We start from the raw sequence: 20,938 nt of genomic DNA on the forward strand, positions 1-20,938 counted from the left end.
TACTTTGAAAATGTCAGCAGTATATATTTGGAGGTAATTTTGTGATGTAGGGGCTTTAACTGATTTCACCATTATTATTAATATTATTATCAATATTGTTGTTATTATTGTTATAATCATTTTTATTATGCTATACGTCATCACCACCAATGGGCAGTGCGGGTGTATACTCAGCCTCTTCTTTAAAGGCAGGAATGTAAATCCAGAGGGATTAGTGAGAACACACTGGGCTGTAAACCCTTCATTTGCTCTCCAAGGGGTCTCTGCCTCAGTGCGTAAAGTTGGGACGGGGCTCCGGACGCACCGCGCAGCACTTATTATCCCACTGGATCCATGTGCGTCACCTCTGCGGGATACTCGACGAGGATTTCTGATATTTTGATACCACTACCCGCGCGTCCCTGACAGATGAAAACATTGGGCATTTTGCTGATGTGAAGGCGCGTTTTCCCTGGAACAGATCATCTGTCCCGGTGCGCAGAGGGGACATGGGTCAACTTTATGGTGCGACTCTTTTACCATTTGGCGCTATCTGTGTTGTTTTCCTGTGGGAATCTGGTGCCAGCTCTATCAGGGCGACGCTTGCAGTCGACACCTCGAGGTAAGCCTCATGGACCTGATTAGAGGATCCTAAAAATATCTTGATCTTCTGTGAATGAACGACAGAGTGCTGATGAATCCTTGTCAACCTGATCCATAAAGTTAATCAGGCGTGTAATGGTTTACAAATGTCGGTTTTCCATCCTGACGCAAAACTCCGACAAACTTTTCAAATGGTATTAATTTGTACGTTTTTTTTCAACATGAACCACAACTACTGAATAACAGTTTACTGATGTGGTTTTAGAGATTAATGGGAGATTGAAGCTCCATAAACATCTTGGGAACAACCACATCACCCACGTTACTTGTTTGTTTCGACTTTTAATTTAAACTAACCAGTATACAAATACCTCCCTTGTCAGTTTAGCGCACAGTGCCAAAAGCCATAATAGAATTTAGTCTGTGTTTTATTGGTTTCTGCTCTTTACGAAATACTGTGAGAGCAGGCTGTCAAAGAGGAGACCCCTGGATGAACCGCTGCAGCGCGTCTAATCTAATGTGAGTTTCAGGGAAATGCAAGAAAAAAAGGGCAAAGGGAAACTCCAAATGGTTGGAATCGGTCGCGGTGCACGGAGCCAAATGTTACTTGTGCTAAGACAAAACATGACAGATGCTATTAAGATGCCCAGACACAGTGGGTCGGGGGGTGAGGAGAGGATGTGAGTGGAACACATGCAGCCGGTCTTTTGAGGAGGAGAGGAAACCACTTAGAAGAAAACTGCTGCTAATAACTGCAGATAATAAGACAGCAGCTTTATTTTATTTTATGTAGACCTTTGTACATTATGTCCACTTAGTCTAAAAGTAGAAAGGTAAAGTAAAAGTACAGTGTAAACTCATACTTTTATGCTGCAATCGATGGACCTCCCACTGTGGTAAATTGCTGCGTCAAAGCCTTTAAGACTGTTTACATTATTTAGCTGAGACTATGCCTATGTATGACGAGACTGTTATTTGCAATGCCCCTATCGGTAAAATTTGCATGTATAAAATCAGACAAGTAGCTTTGTTTAAATGTTGTTATTTTAGTTTGCATCTTGAAATTCACAGTGTATTTAGTGTCACTTTATTTCACTGTTTAGATGGGATGAGTGATTTATTCATTTGTGTTGTGTATGAGCATGAACAGATACACATTCCTGTAAAGTGTTTGATACTAATTCTAACCATATTTCCGCTGCAACCTCTAGATGGCATTAATTTCCAGTCTGATAATTTCTTCATTTATTTCAGTATTCATTTATACGTGTATTATCTTGTTTATTTCTGTATTTATTTCAGGATTTATCAATTTTTTTTCAAATTTATTTATACATTATTTATTCATACTGGAGTTATTTAACAATGGGTCCATGTGTACGTCCAGACTTGGAACCACGTAACTCCCCCTGTTTCATGAGTATAACCGCTGGACAACCATGTAAAAAGTGCCAGTGGATCACGTTCGTTTCCAATGTGTCTTTCTTTTCTCAGAACGGAGTGTCCAGATGATAAGATCGTGACCGTGGAGTATCCTTGTGTCAGAGCTGGGGGGAAGAACAGCACTTGTTTCAGGTAAGACTCCCAGCTGATGTTTCCACTGGTTCTAATAATCCTGACCCACTGAGCGAAACAGCAGGGAGTTACTATACAATATACATTTAAATTTCCGTCTTTCTCAGAACTGGGATTTTTACTCAAGGACACTTTGAGTGTTTGATCAGTGGCTGCTGATGCCTGTAGAGAGCATTGAACCAGTAACTTTTTTGGGGGCTGTGGAACGATTTCTGTAACCACTAAACCACCCGCTGTGTCATTTCCTGAACTCCACACAGTATATCCCTCTTTTGGAAACTCTATTACTTGGGAGAGAGAAAAAAAAAATGATTTCCTGAAGATCATCACTCAGAGACTGAATGATTATCTTAATTTGTCAACCAACCGCAGCGATCCTTTAAGAAGTCAAGATGTTTTTTTTAGTTTGGTTTTAGTTTGTTAGAATGCTACATTTTTGTGGAAAATAGAAGTGAATCATGTCATTTGAGAACATTTATTACTTTTACTTTACTTTACATGTAGTGCCGTTTTCCTCTGCTCTCCACTGACGTCCACCAGCCTGGCTCTGTGACAGTTAAGCAGAATCTGAACTTGAACTTCCTCAGCTTGGGTCCAGAGCTAAAACATTTAGGGAAGCCCCCTTCAGGGAGTTGGGCCTGCTGTATAACCTAAAAAGTATAAGTAGTGTGGCAGAAGAAGATGTGATTAGTTATTTTTATTGCACTGTATCCATATAGAGGAAGACAGGCACTATCGACGCATTATAGTGATTACCAAACACCTCATTTGGTTTCGCAATTGAATCTTCTGTGTTTTTGTAATTTAAAGGACGGCAAAAACAACAACCATGTAAGAGGGAAATACGGGTCAGTTTTTGAAAGGTATGAATTATTTCTTGAAGAAATTGGTTCTCTCGGTCTTTCTTTTTAAGAGGCTCCAGGGTTCCAATTTATGAAAATATCCTTTGATATCATATCGTATGAGCGTCCTAAAGCATAGGTCGAAGGAAATAAATCAATTCAATGCAGGCGCTGTGGCAGGTTGTAAGACTTTCAGCTCATGATACATCACACAGAACCAGGAGAAAGTCAATGTAAATCGCTCATTTTGACGTGTAGATAACTTTCCTCTGAAGCCAAACTTTGGCTTGGATTTGGTTGTTGGCGTAAGAAGATCCTTTAATAAATGAAGCACCGGGCCTGATGTGAGGCCAGACCATCTGATCTGTTTACTGTCAAGGTTAGACTTCGACAGGCTCTGTGTCTTGTTTTATTTCTGGCTCTAAGAGATGCGTGTTCTAATCAGGAGGCGGATTAGATGAGGTTGTGTTTTCCTTGCCATGTTTCTCGAGGCGGTTCAGCACAGACCTGGACCAAAATGATTTTGCAAATAACTTCGAGGGTCACCAGATTGATCCATAGTGTCTGTACACGAATATCACTTTCAATTTAATTTCAACAAGAGTAGTATGTTGTCCAGACGGGGCAGATGAAGCAGCCACTGCTTATTTTCATCTTTTTAGACAGACGGAGAGTTTAAGTTGTAGTTTGTCTGGATGGATGTTGTACTTCTTAACCGTTACGAAAGTAACAGAGATTTTCTCAGAGCCCACATGAGTCTGAAATGCCCTTATACTACTGCAGCACATGTTTTACCCGGAAAGCTGTTTTAGATCACAGAAAGTGTATTCAATCAAACAATCTTTTTTGGGGGGGGTATGACAGGTTGTATTTATTGTTTCATATTTCATAGTCATTTGACAGATTATTCAGTACTTTAACACTTCTGGATGTTTGCCATGTCAGAGTTTTTCAGTATTTCAGCAAGTTGGGTTTAACTGTCAGGAGTTGTGCGGTCACATTGCATTTATTAAACCATGTGACAGATTTAACCAACAGAATAGGCCTTGAGAAGTGTGGGCGCAGTGTCTGTTTTGTCTGCACTGGTCCCATGAGGACGATGAGTGACAGATGCAGTGTTAATAAATGAGTGAATGAAGGTTCTCACTTGATTTATTACCTCAGTAAACATTGTAAACATGAGTTTTTGGTCCTAATCTCTTGTCTCAAGTCTTCTTCAATAGAGCATGATGTTCATTTAGTAAATCATTATCCCATTGAGAGTAAATTTGACGATATAGCAGGGTATGCTTTAGGGCGTGACTACCTTGAGGCGTAGCAATGCGTATCCCTCCCCAGCCCCACCCACTCGTCCAAATATGGTCACTTCTGGCTCAAAAAAGCCAAGATGGTGACGGCAAACTCAAGGCTTCAAAATGGTAGTCGACGAACCAATAGGAGATGTCGCGGTGGCTCTGTCCACTTTTTATATACATAGAGGATATGCTATGCTATGCTAAGATAAACACACCGTTTAATCAATTTCTTAAAGTCAATTTCTTTGCTCTAGTGTTTTTGGTTTTGGAGAGGCGATAAAACCGCCCCACGAACTCTGCAACACATGTTAAGAAATCCTAAACTTGACAGGCCTGCCGTGCCTAGTTATGGTTGCTATGCTGTGAATGAACAATTGAGGTTTTTAAACTGTATGTGACCCAGACCTGGTCAGGCTAACAGTATAATCTCTTCCCACAGCTCTGCCGTGTTCAGACAGGCTGGACACTTTCCAATCATTTCTGGTTTGCTTCACTCTTATTTCTTCACCTGGCACCACTCTCTCATATTCAAATAATCTGGGAAAGGGAGTTATTCCTACACTTTTAAATTGAAGATGGCATGTTAACCATTTGGAAAAAGTCACACCTACCCGAAGAAAGCGGGCTGAGTTGCTATCAAAACAGTGAAGCAAATTATGGTACTTAATGGTACTTCAATTATGGTACCACTCAACATGAGGCAACGCGATTGAACAAAAAGTCTGACGGTGATATTTCAGAAACATTATAAACAAGTTCTTATGATGATTTATTGTTCTCAAAAGACATTTTTTCCAACCTGTGTCAGTGTGATTGTTTCTACTCTTCTGATCTTCCCGGTCTCATCATCGTCGTCTTCTTTGGATAGTAAGACTGTTTGCTACATGCCCAAACTATCAATGTAATGTCTCTGTCTCAGAGGGTTTTGCGGTGTTGTGCAGAAGTAAATCCTCAATGCTCTCACCCTCTAAACAAAGTCTCCGCCGGCCGCAGGTCTCTTTCTCCTCCGCTGTGGCTTTTTTTTTTTTACAGCAAACCAGCTCAGTTTCTACATTTCTATTGTTCCGGCCGCTTTGTGTTCTTATGCTGTCTTCCCCAGAGGTCGGATTTCAGCCGTGCCAATCCAAATATGCATGGTTCGTAGTACCCAGATCCTGAGTGATCCGAGCGTGTGAGCTTGCATGTTTGGGAGTCCGCGTGAATTGCATCTGTATTGTCTGTGCTGGCAGTTACAGACAGGTTTATGATGATGAGAGTTGATTTGCCGCTGCTTTCTGAGCTCTCTCTCTCTAAACACTCTCAGCTGTGGAGTCCAATCTGACAGGACCGACGGGCTCCACTAAACTGTTAACTGTTTTTTCAGTTGATTGGCATGTTGTTCTGGTTTACATACCCTGCATGGCTCACTATTGCAGCAGATAACACCCATGATATCACTCTACTTGCTCAGATTGAGAAAGGGATGATGAAAAAAGTCATGGTGACATGATTGCTTTTTATTGCTTCCATACTTTAAGCTTCTTTTGTAGTTACAATGATCCATCTCTCCCACTGGGATCATTATAGTTTTGTTTTGCATAGTACACTATAAGTTCATAAGCACTGATCATCTTCTGTTTCAGCAGCAGCATCTCACAGTGTATCTTAATAACTTCTTCATGTATTTTGAGGAGGGTAAAATTTTACTGATTCAATTTCACCAGAATTAAGTGTTTTTATAAGTAGGAAAAATGTCTGCAGCTAAAAAGTATTATTTACATCAAAACATCAGGTGTTCCAGCACCTGAACAAATCCCCGAACAGCATGGAAGTTGTAAGTGAAATTTCTATGGTGAAAAATTCCTCCAAATGTACATGTTTCACCTGTAATATTCAATTCAATTTATTTTTGTAAAGCCCAAAATCACAAATTACAAATTTGCCTCAGAGGGCTTTACAATATGTACACATTTGACATCCTCTTGTCCCAGGACCCTCACATCGGAACAGGAAAAACTCCCCCAAAAAACCCCTTTAACGGGGAGAAAAGAGGAAGAAACCTTAGGGAGAGCGACAGAGGAGAGATCCCTCTCCCAGGATGGACAGAAGTGCAATAGATGTCATGTGTAGAACAGGATAAGTGAATTACAACACATTCAATGTAATTACAGCACATTCAATATGTAATTACAGCACATTCAATAATAGTCCTGTAACTGAAAGTTGAGAAGATTTGCTGCTTTTATTTGTCTTAGATGATAGTAAACTGAACATCTTGGGGTTTTAGACTGATGGTAAGACAAAACAATTCATTTGAAATCCACACAAACTTCAGAAAATTTTATCAGGCTATTTTCACTCATCTTATAGATCAGAGATTAATCAATCAAGCTAATAAATTCAAAACAAATTAATCAAGGATGAAAAAAAACACAACTTGCATCCCTAAAATGATTCACAGGTGTGATGACGCTGTCTGTTTGGGCTCTACAGTATATGATCTGTGCAAATGTAAAAAGAAACACTTGCCGATCCAGAAGCTGACATCACTTTAGATGATGCTTGAGAGTGGTGGTCTCCGAACACATATAGTAACACTGTATCTGTTTCCTCGATTCCTCTTTCCTCGCATTTCTCAAGTGCATCTCCTCTTTCTCGCACCCTCTTAAGTGAGACAAGCAAGTGAAGACAGTTACTGAATTAGCAGCGCATGACCACATTCTCCCCACTTGTCCCATTTTACTTTCTTCCACAAACACATACCTACAGTACAGTTCGGAGCGTGTGGTCGGATGAAAACAGCGCGACTGTATTTAAGAGAGGGAGAGAGGAAGAAAAAGGAATGCTTACAATCAGTGTTTCTTGACTTTGCTTCCAGAAATATCTCAAGGCTGAGTCACACAGGCTTTGGTCATTTTGGCAGAATTTTCGCCTCTGAAGCTTCTCTGTGGGGGTCTCTGATATCATTACACTGTTGGCCCCTTACACACATTTTTGCTTTCAAATTCACCATTCATCTGTTGTAAATGAAGTGATCACTCACTCACTCACTTTCCACGCATACAGATGACCTGACTACATCTTCATCAGCGTCACTAAACATTAGTGCTCTTCATTGCTGACATGGTTTACCTGCTTCTGATCTTTTGAGCCTGTTTGCTCTCAGTAGAGCTCCACTGGTCCGATGCATAATGCCAGCTTTCATACCATTTTAACCACAACAACTTCCTGTCTTGACTCATTATATCATCCATGCAAGGTTTGCCTCAGTGAACATGTGATTGCGTGCTGGCTGTTTAAGGCAGGAAGGCCTTTTAACAACTGGCATTCACATGCGTCTCATATTTGAATTGTGTCCACATCAGATATACTGTAGCTGCATTCCCTCTCTTCAGTTGCCAAAATACAGTTTGTCTATCTGATTTCCACCCTTTAAAACGATATGCGTGCATCCTGAATCTATGTTATTAAAGTATTGGTCTATCCAAGTTGTTGTTCCCTGGGTTTCCTGGTTCAATGTGGATGGAATTTTGTGTCAGGCTATGTAGCTGTGCGGATGAAAATTTTAACTTATTGAAGAAATATATTGATTTTACCCAATCCATTTATTGCTTATGCAACGAATGATCAAATTGGAATCATGTGTGCAATTTTTCCCACAGAAATCAGTCCAGTTCAGAACCATTGTTACAAGGAGAGGCAGAGCAAACCACAATTCAACCAGAATAAGCTAAATCAAAACTTTCTCTGCAACTAAAGTGGTCTTCTTAGCTCAACCTCCAGATCGTGTTTCACCTCTAACAACCTCCACTAAACAAAAGTTCCTTAGGTGTCAGTATTGCAAATTTCAAGTTGCAGACGGCAACCTCTGGTTCTGAAAAGTGAAGCCAATGTGGAAGTGCCTTAAACTTGCATTCCTTCGAATGACCAGCAGGGGCCGACTTCTCTGCTTGCAAAAATGTTTGATTTGATAGAAGTCTATGAGAAAATGACTCTACTTTTTGAGTTTATCATCTCAATCGCTAGTTTCAAGTCTTCTTTAATACAGCATGATGTTTTAGTAAATTATGGTCCCATTTAGAGTCAAATATATCAAATAGATCATAAAGCAGGGTATGCTTTAGGGTTGGGCTATCTTCTGATTGACAGCTCACTACCACAACGTTGTCTGGTCTGGGAGTTGTCTGTGGTTTCATCTTACAACATCAACTCTTTCAGTGTGTTTACTTCATGAAAGTTCATTTTAACATATTGGTCACCTAAAAATTTTCAGCATTCGGTTATACTTAGCTCCAACCACTCGTGTAACCTCTGGTTGCAAAAAACAAGATGGCGACGACCAAACTTGAGTCTTCAAAACGGCAGTCCGCAGACCAATGGGTGACGTCATGTTGCCTGCATCCACTTCTTATATACAGTCTATTATTTATTTAGAAAAAATTGGGGTAAAAAGTAAATGCTGCAATTTGTATCTTTATTTTAACCAACCTATTGTTTCCTTCATGCATCCCCTGACTTTTCCTGTTGCGCCACCATGAGGTTGACACTTTTGTGGTTTTGAGTGAAATATCTCCACAACTATTGGACAACTAATCACTGATGTTTCCATCAGTCTCAGCCGTATTTTGTGTTTATTGCTAAAAGCAAATGCTAACTCGCTACAAGATATACATTGTACATGTTACTTGCTAAAAATCAGTATGTCAGCATACCCACATTGACATTCAGCTCAAAAGGCTGCTTTGCCTCACAGAACAGCTTGCATTGTCCTCAACCTTTAGCCTCTGTGACACCTGTAATTCACAGTTATACTGTATGATTTCTGTGTTTTATGATGCCTAATTAACATTCTGATCACCCACCTAGGAGACAATATCAACATCTGAAGCTTGTAAAGTCTGACCAATGCAAACCCAGAAATGTGATGCCATTATTTCGTAAAGACCACATAAGCTTCAAACTTGCACTTAGTTGCTTTTAGTCAGTGAACACTGTTGTCTGCGTGACTCAGTGAGTTCAGATCTTTGCTGGTTTTAGTTGAACTGCATGGTTGGGGTTTGCTTTTTTCGTTTAGTGAACTTCACCGTTTGTCTTTGTTTGGTTGAGTTACTGAGCTGCAGCTTTAGACTTTGCTTTGCGTTTAATGCAATCCGTATTACTTCCTAAAAGGTTAGTTATTTTGCTGATCTCTACACATCAGTAGTTCCCTCTCTTTACTTGAGAGCTAAATGTCTTTGCTCATTATACAGGCCATGCCAGCTCTTAGTAATTGTATTCGGTTTCGGACATAAAGGCCTTTCACGAGATGCCTGGAGAGTGGATACCAGTGGTTTTGAAGGTCGTGCCACAGTCTATGTTTATATCATAATTTGAACATCCTGCCAAACAAATGTTCAGCATGTTTCTGTTGTTGCCTTTGTTCTTTTGTTCAGAAAGGACATGGCGGAAATTTTAAAGACCTTGTTAACATGTTTCAAAACTCTGAAAGTGGTCTTCAAGAAGAGAAGTACATTCCCGACCGAAGACCAAGCGCAAGCCCCCCCGCCCACAGTTGCCCTGCGTGTCATACCAGAAACGTTAAAGGTGTCCATTAATGAGACCCGACTGAGACCGACTCAGGTCCAGGCCTGGACTCTATCTCCACTCTACAATTTCTCTCTTTCTCGTTGGGACTCAAATTCTCTGTTTTGCTCCGGAGAGACAGAAGCCAGGCCTCCGTCTAGTAGCCTGAGTATTAACAATGGGGTTGAGGTCAGGTCAGATGAAATAAACAACAAGTTGCGTACATGCTAAGTGTTATTGGGGAGTGAGCGTAATCACAGTGCTTTGATGGTTGTTCGAGCTTCATGCTAACCAGAGAAGGTCAGCAAGGTTAGCGTTGAGAAATCGACCCTGGCCTTGTCCTTGTCAAAAATGATCACGTCTGGTACTTTTAGGGTGAAAGAAAATATGATGGGAAACACTTATTTCTGTCTTGAGTTGCTCTTAGCACCAACATCCTCTACTTGTGTCCTGTGAACTCTGTTCCTCCTCTTCGGACAGCAGTGTCTGGTTTGGGGGGTAGTATGAGGTTATTGGGGAGCATCTCGGATGTCATGGTCCCTCTGAGAGTTTCAGCAGTTGAAATAACACAGAGACGGGAGACACAGAGTGTCTGCTTGATATCCTGACTTGATCCTGATTGAACGTTTAACTGGCCAATTTGCTGACTGACTGATTGACTCGCTGGGATGATTGATTAACATATTGACAGCTGTTGGCTTGGAGATCCGCTTGTATAGTGTATTTAGTATGTGATGCATGTATAAGAGTGTTTGTGTGAACTTTGCTCCTTGACACCTTCAATAGAGGACTTAAGATAAAGTAACGTTATCTCATGAGTCTTAAGCTCCCTCTCATCTCCTTTGTTTCCCCTCTAGATTTACGGCAGTAAAATTGTGTCTCACCTCAACTCTGGATCCTACATGGTCTCTGCACACATACTTGCAAAGCTCTACTAAACTATACCCACACAAATAGACGTGCTTGTGACCCCCCCCCCCCCCCCCAGTGTTAGCAGTAGTGATGCCGTCCTAAGTTGTAAAAGAAGGACAACTGAAAGCAGGACTCATTCAGAATAAAGTGCACAAACAAAAGAGCCATCAGCAGTTCAGAAAAAGAGCAACAGCACAGAAGATTAGATATAAAATAAAAGGAGCTATCCAGCTAACCAGACACTAACATGACAATAATTGAGACTAACAAGACACACACAGAGTAAACTGGGTTGATAAAGACATGGAAGACCCCGTTAATGAGGGAGAACATAATGTAGTATGCTGCTGTAACGGCTTTTCTTAGCTTCCTAACATTATGGAGACTTTCATGCAGTCATCAGCTTACTAAAGAACTCGCCATAATCGGCAATAAACATTTATTTAAGCTATCAACAACTATGATACGATGCCTGTCTGTCAGATGTAATCCGAAACACAGAAAACTGTAGGAACAGGAGGAGGGATGGATGAAAGAAGAACTCTCTTAACATAGTCCAGATCCCCAGAACCGGTTTTACTGCCCAGTTTTGGCCAAAACAAATCCATCTAATCTAGTTACTCAACCTCAGCATTTTGACAGTTTGTTCCACTTTTGAACACTTTGTAACTCTAAGTTTTATATATATATATAGATGGTTATCATTATTACAGTTACATGACAACTTGAAATCTCTTTATTTGATTTTGGGACCTATAATAAACATTTGAGCAGCCTCATATTATACAATTGTCCCACAGCAGGCGCTATTCTTGCCTTTCCCTCTTCTATTCGATTTTATCAGCGTAAAAGCACAAAAAGGAAATGCAGAATTTGGGAGACTATAGTTTCTTTAAAGTGTGTTGCTGTGGAGAAGCTAATATCACTCCATCTAATGTACTTTTCTTCGTAATGACATTTTTTTCCCCCAATTGGGCTGATCAATGCTAACAAGGATCATTGAGCATAATATCAAATTATAACTCAAAAGTTTGTTGCGGGCTCCTGGGCCATTCACAAACAGCGTAGTGAGGATAGTAGGTTAATACAAAAAACAAATCTGCAAAAATAAGCAGGGAAAACTACAGGAAGGTGGCAGATGTAGAAAAGGGAAAGTAAAGGGGGGTTGGTGCTTTGGAAGCGGAGGTATTTGTTTGATCCAAACGAAATAAAGTTGCACCCTGGCAGGCCGAGCACACTGCTCAGTGGGGGATGTGCCTGGAAAAGCAGGTAAAAGTCTTTAAAAAAAGAGCAAGATGGGGAAATCAGAGCAGGGATTGTTTTTCTCTCTCTTAAGTGGCTTCCCACTGAGATGTGACATGTGGTGGGATGCTGACTGAGGCTTCTCCTGCCGAATGTCAACTCCTCAGTAGACAGGCAATATTAAATGTACACCCCCTCTTGGATTCCTTCACAAATTCTTTCTTTCATTCATTCTTGTTTTTTTCTCTTTTCCCCCCAGACTATCTCGATCCATCCTGCCCATATTCTTCTTTTCTTTTCTTTTCTTTTATCTCTTTCTGTTTTTTCTCTCTGCTGTCATTTTGTCTTTTATTCAGCTTTTTCCAGTTTGTACTTCTCTCTCACCCGGTCTGTGACTCGCTCTGACTCGCTTTGTGACTCACACTCATAACAGCAGCCGCCATGGAGCCCACACTGTCACAAACTGCACTCCCTAAATTCATATCTAATTTTTGGAGAAAAAAAACTAAAAAGCAATTTTAGAGAGAATCTGGCCGAAGCTACTGTACATGCAGGGAATCTACGCTTTCAGATGACACGCACAGCTAACTCTGTGGAGATAAACAACATGCAAAAGAAGATACACTTCACTCAGGTGCTAGTAAATCACAACACAACAGATCAGTTGCACCTTGCTTGAAAAACCTAAAAACCCCATGTGCTTTGGCTGTTTACACAAATTAACAGCAAATGTAGGAAATCTGTTATAAAAACAACATTAAAACCCTAAAACACAGCTGACAACCCATGCTGATGGCCGTGAGCAAAAGGGCTCTGAAATGAGATAAGATTGCAATTACTCTCCAAAACATCAAAATACTGATCACAAACTTACCAAAATAAGATACTTTACAATATGCATTATAAAATAGAATACAAAAAGACAAGAGATGAAATGCAAAAGATATATTACAGTACCAAAGCTAGGTTACCCCAATTCATTTGTCGCTGGGACCCTTGTCCCGTCGGTGCAGCAGTCTCCCACAGTCTGGAGACTCTTTAGTTGAACACAGATTGCTACTTGTTCAAGGAGAACCAAAGGCTAAGCCATCAAGATGAACGCTCCTTGGACTGTCTGGTCAAATGAGCACAATTCTGTATTTTTGCTCACAGGACGTCTGGCTCGTTGTCAAAGACAAACGGCATGGGTGTTATTCTTGTTCAGTGAAGTGTTTTATCATAGCGGTGAGCTACTATTTGTGTCAATGAAATGGAGCAGAAACTAGTGTCTCTTTTCTCCCACTGTGTCTGAGAGACAGATGCAGAAAGAAATGAAGCAGAATGTATCACATCATTGAAGTGCTATTCATCTTTCATCTGTATCTGGTTGTAGAGAGAGAGGGCTGCTTTCTATAGCAGGTGATGAGAAGCAGACGTGTGTGTGTGTGTGTGTGTCCATATGTCCATATGTTCCCTCTTCTGAGTGCTGTATGTTGCGGTGTGTCTCGCACTGTACAATGCGGGCCTGAATGTTCAGGGCCTGCTGGGATCTGCAGTCAGAGGTCCCTAACTTACGAGCCATAAAACAAGCTATTACATTGCTGCTGTCGCTGATAACATAAAAATAAACATCCTACTGCATGTTCTAGTTTTTCTCAAGTAGAAAATGTGCATCTCTATCTCCTCATTTTTTCGAAAAGACGTGCTGTTTGTACAAGCTATCATCGCTCAATAAAACTTGCATGCTTTTCTTTTCACTGGGAGCCCCAGTGGCTCGTCCTCCGCTGATGGGATCGACTCAAGAAAATGGACAAACATTAAACAGTGAAATTAGTTTAGAAGCCAGTTATGTCAAACAGCAGTAAATGTGTGACTGAAGAATGGAAGGAGGTGATTTGATTTAGGTTTTAAACAGGCAACAAGGACCAGATGCCTGCACCGGTGTGTGTTCCGTGCGTCTCTGCATACGTCCATGAGCAGCATGTGAATATGTTTGTGCATGGGCGCATGTGCGAGGTCGTTTTACCTTGTGGATATCTGGGTCAGATATCACGACATGGGATACTTGTTTGTGCGTTTGTGCCTGTCTGTGTGTGCGTGCACAGGTGCACGTAAATATGAGCTCATCCTTTGGGCTTGTAAACATGAGCAGGAGGGCGGATGCAGTCTGACTTTGTAGATCTTTGGTGGTATTGAGTTGGACGTTTGATAAACTGTAAACATGTGTGCGTGTGTGTGTGTGTGTGTGTGGCATGAACATATTGTGTGTTCTGGTGATTAAATTCCCTCTAACAGCAGTCTACTGTTCATCCAGAGGATTTTAGTGAGGCACCGACAGCTCTGTCTTCAGCTCAGTCCTCATTATTCTAACACAAGTCATTTTATTTTTGGCCTTCAGCTTAATGTTAAAACACTTGTTGAAACCTCGCTCTCGACATGTGGAAACGAATAGCCGACTCGCACGTGAGGGCAACACATTCGGACCAAACGCGATGCGCTCGCAGATTGTTTGCACTGCATCCAGAAGTCCACCGGGGCGTCCTGTTCAAACTATCGCTCTCTTTTCTCTCTTTGCTGTTTTTTCTCTCTCTGTGTACCTTGGACGGTGATCAACAAAGCCTGTTCATTTGTTCTCACACTTTGGAGTTGACGCCAGGTTATTTCCGGCAAAAAGCAGTCCCGCTCTGAGTTTTGCTGTTTCATTACTCTGAGAAGCACTCAAACGGCGTCTTCGTTTTCTCAGAGAACATTTTTTACAAGGCCTTTGAGTTACGCTTCCTGTGTTTAATGGAGGTACTGTCTTCGTAGGGCTGCAGACCAGAGTCGGACCTCCCAAAAAACTCCAGTCATCGGCCTCCATCTTTTTCAGATTAGTGTGCACCTGAACGGCCCTCTGGACAAGCACAATGGCTGTTTTTCTTTTTCCCCCTCTCTGTTTTTTTGCATACAATCTGCTGTAGATTAGCTCTTTTCACTCCCTTTATGACTGCGCTGTCACTGTCGATACCTCGACAAAACAAATCACCGGCCAATTGATCACAGACTGGGACGCCATTGTTGATGCAGTATTGTTTGGAGTGGGCAAGCCCAGCGGGGCGCATGTTCCTGGTTGCACGGAGCTTTTGTGTCATGTAACAAAATTGAAAAAACGGAGAACAGAGGAGGTGCGGAGTGTAACAGCTGGGGAGTTACAAGTGACAACAGTTACAACACTCAACATCATAGCAATCACAAGGCCATTCAGAAGACTTAGAGGGCCCTCTTGGTCTTATCAGTGCATTACTTTGAGCTTTGGTTACATTCTCCAGAGGGGATTTTTTTTGTCTGGCATGAGAACTCAACCAGACACATCATTATGAGCGATCTGTCGTTAGCGTGACCTCACCACCTAACTGCTCTCAATTACCCTTATCTCGCACTTACCCATCCCACATTGCTCACTGTTACTCATTCAGCTCAAATGTGTTTTATTGGTATTTTTCACACATACATAAAAAAAACATGATTCAAGTATCCAATAAAATAAGTGTTACTTTTGACAACCTCTCTCTCTGTCACACACACACACACACACACACACACACACACACACACACACACACAATCACACATACGCAAACAATGACTAGATGGCTGCGGAACAACTGGTGATTGTAGTGATGTCATCCACTTATTCTTATGATATTTTATGCCTAAAATTATACGATGAAAAATGGTGGAAACACATGGAAGGTAAATAGCGATATCGCAATATTTCCTGCGGCTTCCCAGACATGGTCTCAAAGCGGGCAGGATGCATTAACATCTGGTAACAGTAGGCCAGTGAGTAAATCAGAGTCTTTTTGGCCTAAAACATTACAGCTGCAACGTGCATTAAAATACCATCTGTTAAATATTTGTCCATCTGACAGAAAGAAATTTGTTTAGCTGACATATAAACTCAAAACTGATCAACACAAAAATGTTATTATTCAGGAGGGCCTTGATTCACTTAATTCATGATGGAAACCCATATAATTTACCTTTTTATATGTGGCAACATTTTAAACATTTACTCCTATTTGTCTGCTTCGATATACGTACATAGCAGCTCGGAGGGTCAGCGATGCCACATTCCTGCCGCGATACTTAGCTTATACGAGGTCCCGGAGGCCAGAGACGACTGGGAGGGCACAATACATGGTCATCACAATCATGAAATCCTCCCTTTTGAAAAAAGTAAATACAGCAGGCTCTTGACGGGCAAAGCACTTACCAACCCAAACCACAGTATGAGCCAATTTGAAAATCTGGCATGCGAGTGTGAAAATGAGTCATTCGCCTAAGTTACATCAAAATAGTTTGAGAGAAATCCCGCATGACGAATGCAGGGTAATTTACAAAATGTCACAATGAGGTGGTGAGACTCTGCATCATTCTCAGTCATCAAGTAAATCTGGTCTGTGGTATCTGAGGTTTAGTGTATAATGGAACAAGGAACAGACAGGAAGAAAGAGGGTCTGGTATCACACACTTTAAAGGTGCAATATACGGGATTCAAAGCATTAATGTAGCCGCAAACAACTATTTGCTTAAGTTATAGTGGAGCAATTTCTACCTGCGCAGAGAATTAAGTCACTCGCCTTCCGTGTGTGTTGTAATCCAAGTTTCTCTGTACTTGTTTACCTTGCAGGGACAGGCTTTTGGTGCATTTTGGTGCATGTAATGGCCACCACTCTGCACTGCGCTCATACGGCATCAGATAATGCCGTCTTGACCGATGGGTTCCCCCTCAGGTTACAACTTTAGCTGTGTCATAGTTCTTTTACCATAGTTAGCACCGTTAGCTGCGAGCCACCAGCTCAGCCATCACCATGTTGAGAGCCAATTGAAATGCTCCCAATCTCTTATATAGCACCTTTAAATAACACTGACAGTTATATGATTTCACTCGTTTTCTTTCTTTGACTTGACTGATTTTAGGGAAATGGCTCAATATGTTTTGGGAAGTGGTTTGCTTAAAGAGTGGAAACATGGGGTGACAGCTAGCCTGGCTGTGTACAAAGTGAAAAAAAGGTCTACCAACTCTCCTAAAGCTTACTAGTTAACACATTTGTAAATTGCTTGATTAATTCGTATACTTAATAAGTGACTACTGTATGCTTAAGTCTTGTCATCGTATGAGGTTGCCAGGTTTGGTACCATTTTGACTGCAAAGACGCCTATGACAAAACTGTACCTGGCGACCCACACAATAGGCATAAATACTGCGTGGAAGTGCTTAGCCAATAGCGATGGTCTAAATGTTTACAATGCTGAGATAAAATACAGGATCCCCAGGCTGACAAACCAACCCTTTTTTTTATAAGATTACTTTCTTCTTTCTCAGGCCTTCGTCAGATCATGGCAGTAGAAACATGACAGGAAACGATTGAGTGAGATTTGCAATAAAGGTCCCCAGCTCAGAAAATGGGGAAATTACATCTGATGGAGTCGGTGAGAGTTAAAAATGCTGAGTGTGTCAGATGTTCAATGGTTGTCTCAAAATATTCCTATGATCCTGCAATGGTGACGGTTCGGAAAGAAAGGAAAGAAATGCAAAAGAAAGGTCAAAGGGTGTTTTTTAAAGAGGGGGTTAGGATGGGAGAAGGGCAGGAGACATGCTGGAAAGATGAGAGTGGGGAGAGGTGAGGCATAACAGAGGGGAGGAGGAGGAGCGCAGGTCAGCTTGTATTCTGGTGGAATTGCTTCAGACCTCCTGTGCTCCCAGTCAAAGCTTCCTCTGTTAGACCAGAGCTCTGATGTTCCCCCTGAGGCCTGGGTCCTGGAAGTGGGCTGGCAGAGCAAATAAACACAGCTCACGCTCGCCACACTAACACCTTCACATATGTATACTCACAAGAGTTTAAAAAGGATACACACACACACATGCATGTATACGCCAACACTAAAAGAGCTGCGCATGCGGGTGAGAGCAACACCTTCACACCTTGAGGATGAAGGCGATTTAGAGGCTGGTTTAGTTTAATTTGTGGAGAGCAAACCTCCACGATCACGAGAGGATAATGATTTGAGGCAAAAGGGTGGGAAAGTACATATTAGTTTAGCCTTCTTATAAAATAGTATAAATGTGCTTTCACTAGGGATTTAAAAAACACGAAAGGGGCTTATGGACGCGAGCGCCAGATATAAAAAAATATCTCTTAAAATCCCATCAGTTAGAGCATATTAAGAAGACAAGAACAAAAGAAATCTCGACATCAGAAATGAGCGATACTAACTCCCAAAAGAATATACTGTATATATAAAGAAAGGACGTGGCAGCCCTCCAAAATATGTGTTATATTGTTGATCTCATCATGCTAATGTGTTTCTGCGCCATCCATCATCACACCATCTCGCGGGACACGACTAGCCAAGTTTTTGAACTGCGTGCGACTGTGTGAGTTGCTGAGCAAATAAATCAATTACAGCATCGTTGATGAATACAGCATGCTGTAATTGTAACACGTATAAGCCACATCAGTAGGAGGCATCCATCAAACTGACAGGACGCACACACACACATGACCTGATCTCCTGTCCTGGTGTGTCAAGAGGCCATTGACCTCCACTGAGCTCCACTTCCTGTGTTCCTCCCGCCGGAGCCCCACGAGGGAAACTCTAAGCTGACAACAACCTTCATCCCTGTCTTTCAACCATCCTCCTCCTCCCTCACTTTTTACTCATTTCCTGCCCCATTGTCTTAACATGCCTCCACAGGTCATCCCCAGATCCAGGCGATAGACAGGGGATGGGATTTATTTCAGCCTCTTATAATCTCCCTCACATGTAGAAACTCTACCTGCAAACTAGGGGAACGACACTCTGCGATGCGAGTGGGACTCGTAACGCATGGTGACAGCATCGCCTATGGAAAGCATCCTCCATACTGGGCCCCTGCCCTCAGGACCTCTGCATTGTTTGGTTTGGGGAGGCAGTGGGGTTTTCTTTCTTGGGTGCTATAATCAATATCCCGTCTTTGTAGCTCATTCCTGCCTGCGAATGCAAAAATAAATCACAGTAACGCTGGATAGGAAACAAAAACAGCAAGCACCCACACACACACACACACACACACACACACACACACACACACTGGAAGGAGACCCCTTCGCGAAAGTACATAATCTTCAGTATAAAGTGATCCAGCCTCAGGGCTTGCCTCTGGATCCTGTCTCTGTGTTTCATCCAATGCTGCTGTGCTGATTTTGGCAGCTGACTGGGAACTGGGCAGGTAGCTGCTGGGTCAGCCACCACCAACACAAGGGACTGGTGGGAGAAGGATGGTAGCCAAAGACTGGAAAGGAGGATGGGGTTAGGGATGCTTTTAAATGGGACCAGGTCAGTGTGGCAGGTCAGTGTGGCATGCAGGTCTTCACATGCTGGAGGTTGCATATAGACCCTATCAGCCATCCTCAAGACACACCACCGGGCTATGTCGGAGGCCTGTCGAAGGTGACTAATATTTTTAATCTGGCTCATAAAAAAATTAGCATAAATAGTTTCGCTGCTTGCTACAGATCCTTTCACTCTGCAGGACCTGTGTCAGAGCCAATCAAGGCATTTTTTCATGGATGGTCTGAGCTATGTAATGTCCCGTCTACTTCCAGTTCTTTGTTTATTGTAATTTATCATGCTCTCGGTACACAAGCTGTCAAAAACAGCAGCCAGCAGTCACAGCGATATCCACACTAACAGTGTGTCAGGGAAAGCCAAGAGACGCTGTCCAAATCCCTCCCAAACCATTCTATTATCCTTGTGTTTTCCTAATGCAGCTAATCGGCTGTGAAACATGGAAATTGCTACTAATTACGACATATCTGAATATTAATGCAGACTTTTTTGGCATTTTGGAGCTGCATGCTGGTAAAGAAAACTGTGTGAAGAGTTTTGAAAAAGTAAACTCAGTACAGAGAAATCTGTGTTACCAATTACAAAAAGCTATCAGGCAGACGCCAGAAAAAATGTTGACATTGTATGTTTCTGCACAGCACGGGATACGTTGAATGTCGCCGTTTCTGCACCAAAAATACGTTTCATAAATGTGTTTCATATCAGCCTCGTAGCACACTTGCAGAAACGTACAATGCCACTTGGTTAACGATGTGAAACATTTGACTGGGTTCAGGAAAGAAAACTACTTGGTTATGGATAGAAAAAACATTGTGCTTTGTGTTGAAATAATAACTCACTAATACCAAAGTCAATACGTACTATTTGTCTCACACTGGACACGAACAATGGTCTCCTGTATGAAAGTCCTGTGTTTGTTTGAGCTGTGCACCGCCCCTCCAAGCAGCGCTTAGTGGACTTGCTTGCTCGATATACTCATTATCACACCACGTAACTTTAATGACAGTCGCTTTATGTACTTCGTCACTTGCTCTGCGTGTCGCTCGCTGTAATACATCGCTTGCTCAGCCTGAATTCCAATCCACTTTCAATGTGGTTTGCAGAAACAAACATTGACGACATATTTTCCCTGGTGACATGGCTGTTGGCGCTCTAGTTTAAAACTGGCTGCTAAAGGCTTTGAGCGATCCTCCTGGCCTCAGCAAGCCTTGAGAGGACAGAAAAAAGTATTCCTCTGAATGAAATAAAGATGGTGAAGGCAGCACGGGGCCAACAACATGTCAGTCTGAAGAGAAGAGAGAGAGACGGACAGAGATTATGTCAACAACTAGTGGACCAATGGAGCGCACTGTGAAACGAGAGGCCGATAGAATAAGCCTGAATATAAATCTACATGTTTCAAATCACAGACTCGAAAAGTGCACAGAGAGGACAGGAAAAAAGGAGAGAGGAGGAGAGGAAGCTTGTTAGCATGATGGATCTCTCTCACTAACAAACTCTGACTGACGTTAAAAGGCTGTACCCAATTACTGGATGGTATCCCAGCCCGCACACACACACACACACACACACACACACACACACACACACACACAC

The 20,938-nt window shown here is 41.9% G+C and overlaps 1 protein-coding gene across 2 annotated transcripts in view; it reads left to right on the top strand.

Moving 5' to 3' along the window:
* The first annotated feature begins 251 nt into the window (after window positions 1-251).
* Window positions 252-20,938, top strand: part of LOC116384179 (collagen and calcium-binding EGF domain-containing protein 1-like) — a 30,739-nt gene continuing 10,052 nt past the window's right edge. For both annotated transcript variants that reach the window (XM_031848633.1, XM_031848632.1), the window contains exons 1-2: window positions 252-601; window positions 2,077-2,157. In XM_031848633.1, coding sequence (XP_031704493.1) covers window positions 489-601; window positions 2,077-2,157 — 194 coding nt within the window. In that variant the 5' untranslated portion in view covers window positions 252-488. The remainder of the gene's footprint in view (window positions 602-2,076; window positions 2,158-20,938) is intronic.

The sequence above is a fragment of the Anarrhichthys ocellatus genome, unplaced genomic scaffold, assembly GCF_004355925.1.
Source record: "Anarrhichthys ocellatus isolate YVR2014 unplaced genomic scaffold, GSC_Weel_1.0 scaffold8, whole genome shotgun sequence".
Classification (NCBI taxonomy): Eukaryota; Metazoa; Chordata; class Actinopteri; order Perciformes; family Anarhichadidae; genus Anarrhichthys; species Anarrhichthys ocellatus.